At 49.3% G+C, this 3,945-nt stretch overlaps 1 protein-coding gene across 1 annotated transcript in view; it reads right to left on the bottom strand.

Moving 5' to 3' along the window:
- Window positions 1–1,473: 1,473 nt before the first annotated feature.
- The window catches only part of RPL35A (ribosomal protein L35a), a gene marked incomplete at its 5' end in the record, with an annotated part of 2,939 nt that continues 467 nt past the window's right edge, over window positions 1,474–3,945 (bottom strand). The window contains 2 exons of the mRNA XM_008937025.1: window positions 1,474–1,529; window positions 2,224–2,368. Coding sequence (XP_008935273.1) covers window positions 1,506–1,529; window positions 2,224–2,368 — 169 coding nt within the window. The remainder of the gene's footprint in view (window positions 1,530–2,223; window positions 2,369–3,945) is intronic.

Raw genomic sequence — 3,945 nt, 5'->3', positions numbered from 1 at the left:
TTTGGCATCTCACTTCAAACTCAAGGGCACTTAATACTTTCTCATCAGCAGAATCCAAGCACGCAATAAGGACCATGGTCCTACCAACCTGCTGTTACAGTCCCATTTGTCCACTACCTTTCCTCCTCCTTCCTCCAGTAATGCCCAAAACCAGAAATCCAGTTTACACTCCACCCCATCCTTTGAATCCTATGTGCATGGCCTGTTGGTAGACTAAAACACTGCTTGACCTGACCCAGTGCCCCATAAGCTGCAGTTTCTCTCCAGCCACATTAAACCCCCCCAGTTTTCTGCTCTCCTGCTGTTGGAGGACAGTAGCAGCAGGTTTAGGTCTTGAAGCAGGTCAAAGTGAGACACTTCCTATACCAGAATGTAGCAGCCAAGCTGTTTTTCTTTGAACTGCCATCCAAAGCAAAGCCTTGACTTACCCAATAGCACACTCCCAATACACGACTCCTCCTCCTCCTTCCGAAAAGGATTATTCATGGGACACCAGCCCACAGCAGGAGACAGGGGATGAGCCAAGCCCCCCGCCCAGAGGGCAGCGTTTCCTCACAGGGATGGAGTGACCTGCACTGGAGCAGGACAGAGGGAAGGTGGAAGTGACGACTCACCTGCCCTATCACCTAGGGACACTTCTCAAGTGATGCAACAACTACATGGAACCAGTGGTATTGCTTGCCTAGGGTATCGACAGGTTATTTTGGGACTGTGACATCAACAGTAACCATGCAACCCTGCAGCTGCCTGAAATCTCCCTCAAAATTACCCAGTACTCTTGAAGGATGTACTAAGAAATGGAAACTTGCACTTTAATATCTTTCAATTCATTTTTCACCACCTTCTTGTTCAACAAACCTTGAAGAACACATGGAAGTGACTCAAGTCCGATGGAAGAACCCTCCCCACCCCACAGTACATGCTGCTGTGAGAAGCCTGGCCAGGAAACCAGCAAACATGAACACGCATGGGCGAGTTGTGTGATCAAACTGTGTCTAAATGAGTTTCATAGAGCAGATGCTACAGGTACACACACTGTCCAGCTTGTCATTCTTCTAGAGCTGCTACTTTCAGACCTGAGAACTTAACACCTATGAGGATTTTTTGTCCCACTGCACTGTTTTTCCTCGACAACAGTACAAGAGAAACAGGAACAAGAACTTTTCCTCTACTAGGTAGCAAAGGATTATTTCTGATGCTCTATATAAAGCTTGTGTGGGGTTTCTGGGTTGTCAACACTTATTGCTTAGCCCTGCAAACCATTTGGGTTCTGTGACGGGAGGTGCAGCCAGGCTGCAGTACAGGCTGTCAGTTCAGACTTGTCTCTGTAGTGCAGTCTGCTCCAGAACGCCCTGCCAAGCACAGGTCACATCTCCCTTTCATCCTTGTGCTGTCAACTGCCATACACTACTGAAAAAAGAACGAAGGCCCTCAAAATAGGTGGAGGGGATAAAAAGAGATGTACAAAATTAAAACAGATTTTCCATTTTATTTCCAGTAAAAATTTAGATCCTAGATGGATACAGCATCTGTAAAAGACAAGAACAGATAGAATAGTGTTAGAAATCTCGTTAGCGGGCTGGGCTATTTTAAACCCAAGTTCTGCAGTTACAGTCTATCATCAATCTCTTCAGCTGCTCCAAAAGCGGCACACCCCACCCCATTTACACCAAAGGAGTCCAAGAATGGCAAAGCCTAACTAGTTTGTTGAGCTGGTGTACGACCTCGCTGGTGCGGAGCCTGCCCCGGCACTCGGCCCGCCTGCCCACTGGCAGGAGTCCTCCTGGGACCAGCTCCAGGACTGAACGCACTGCTCCTACAGTGCTTTTGCTAAGGTGCAGGAGAAAGGCAGGAGGGAAGGACTCCACCCCTTGATACTCCTCTTGACGTCATTACTAGGGAAGTATGGCATCAAAACTCTACACATACAAGATCCAAGGAAAAAAACTCAACTATTTTAGAAGGGAGCTGAGAAAAAGTCCTAGAACTCAAAGAGCCTTTGCAGGCAACCTGAGCAAACATATGAACCCCCTGACCACCAGATGATCCCCTCAGCATAAGCAGCCAGCTACAAACCTCTCCTGAAGGAGCACTCGCCACAGAGCCAGGCTGAACACACAACAGCAACAGAACAAAGCCACGGTTCAAGTTTCCCTCACGCCACCCGGGAAACTGCCGGTGAGTACCCTCTGCCTGCTGCTCGTGCTCAGCCAGCGCACTTACCACCCGGATCCTGTGCCCGATGGCCTTGGCGGGGAGGTTGGAGCGGAACTTGGCGCGCACCATGCCGCTGTTCCCGTGGGCGCGGGTGACCTTCCCCCAGATCACCCGTGTCCGGTTGGGCTTGCCCCCGGGGGTCACCGTGTTGCTGAGGAGAGAGGGGAGAGCACTGAGCACACCAGCCACAGCTCCATCCCAGCCCGGCCAGGGACCAGACAGACAATGCAGCCTCTTCAGGGCACCTCATAACTTTGTTCCGCAGCTATCCTTCTCTGGTCTACCTTCCACTTCTATCTCCCTGTGCAATTTGCCAGGACTGGGATTTTTCACTACACCTTCCGAAGGGGTAATTCCTGCAGCTTGTCATTTATCAGAACCTCCACTGGAGAACTATTAACAAGTTACAAAGCTTATACATTTGGAAAACACTGATGCTAACAGGATTAAACCTAAACCTCATTGATTTCAGCTCCAAAGAAAACACAATACATTATTTGTTAGACTTCTCCCGTCGGAAAAAAAAAGCAGGAGAGGGCCAAGCCATTTGGATAGAGTTTAGAAGAGCCACATGCCATATGGGAAATGATGGTGGTCACGTTAACAGTTTAACCAATGTTATTGAAGGCAATTCTGAACTCCTGTATCTGACCTGTAACAACTACATTCAAAAAAACCCAAGCAGAAGGTACCAAGTAACTGTTCTCGAGGCCTCCACCAGCACCAGCACAGTAGTAGTGACAGTGCTCCAACACAGGCCAGCAGAAGGCAGGATGCAAACTCCTCCAGGCTTCACAAGGTAATCCTGCTGTTTGAGTAACTCAGTAGCTGACAGGACCCAACACAAATTCACCTCACTTCAATACACTCAATCAACCTACCTTCAGTTTTTGCCACTCTCTGGCAAGATTTATTTCTCATCCCATTTGATGTGTTGTTCACAACAGCAGATGATTACTTCACATCACTGTGTAATCATGGAATGCTTTGGGCTGGAAGGGACCTTTAAAGGCCATCTAGTCCAAGCCACCTGGAGTAAGCAGGGACATCTTGAACTAGATCCGGTTGCTCAAAGCCCCATCAAGCCTGACCTTGGAACATTTTCAGGAATAGGGCCTCCAACACCTCTCTGGGCAACTGTTCCAGTGTTTCACCACCCTCGCGACGAGTTTCTTCCTAATGTCTAATCTAAATCTACCCTGCTCGAGTTTAAAACCATTGCTCCTTGTCCTGTCACTACATGCCCTTGTAAGCAGTCCTTTCCCAGCTTTCCTGTAGGCCCCTTCAGGTATCTGAGGGCCACCACAAGGTCTCCCTGAAGCCTTTTCTTCTCCAGGCTGATCATGCCCAGCTCTCTCAGCTTGCCCTCAGAGGAGAGGTGCTCCAGCCCTCTGATAATTTCTGTGACTTCCTCTGGACCTGCTTCAATAGGTCCATGTCCCTCTTGTGTTGAGGGCTGCAGAGCTGGATGCAGTACTCCAGGTGAGGTTTCACTAGAGCAGAGGGGCAGAATCACCTCCCTCCATCTGCTCTGCTGGCCATGTTTCTTTTGGTGCAGGCCAGTGTGTGATTTGCCTTCTGGGTTATGAGCATCCACTGCTGGCTCAGGTCCAGCTTTTCATCCACCAGCACCCTCAAATCCTTCTCCACAGGGCTGCTCTCAATCCCTTCACAAGAACTGTCCTGACCCAGTTGCAGGACCTTGCATTTGACCCTGCTGAAACGACA

Source organism: Merops nubicus, unplaced genomic scaffold, assembly GCF_000691845.1.
Source record: "Merops nubicus isolate BGI_N331 unplaced genomic scaffold, ASM69184v1 scaffold15113, whole genome shotgun sequence".
NCBI classification, from domain to species: domain Eukaryota; kingdom Metazoa; phylum Chordata; class Aves; order Coraciiformes; family Meropidae; genus Merops; species Merops nubicus.
The sequence above is the reverse complement of the archived record's forward strand: the minus strand, read 5'-3'. Positions and strand labels throughout refer to the sequence as shown.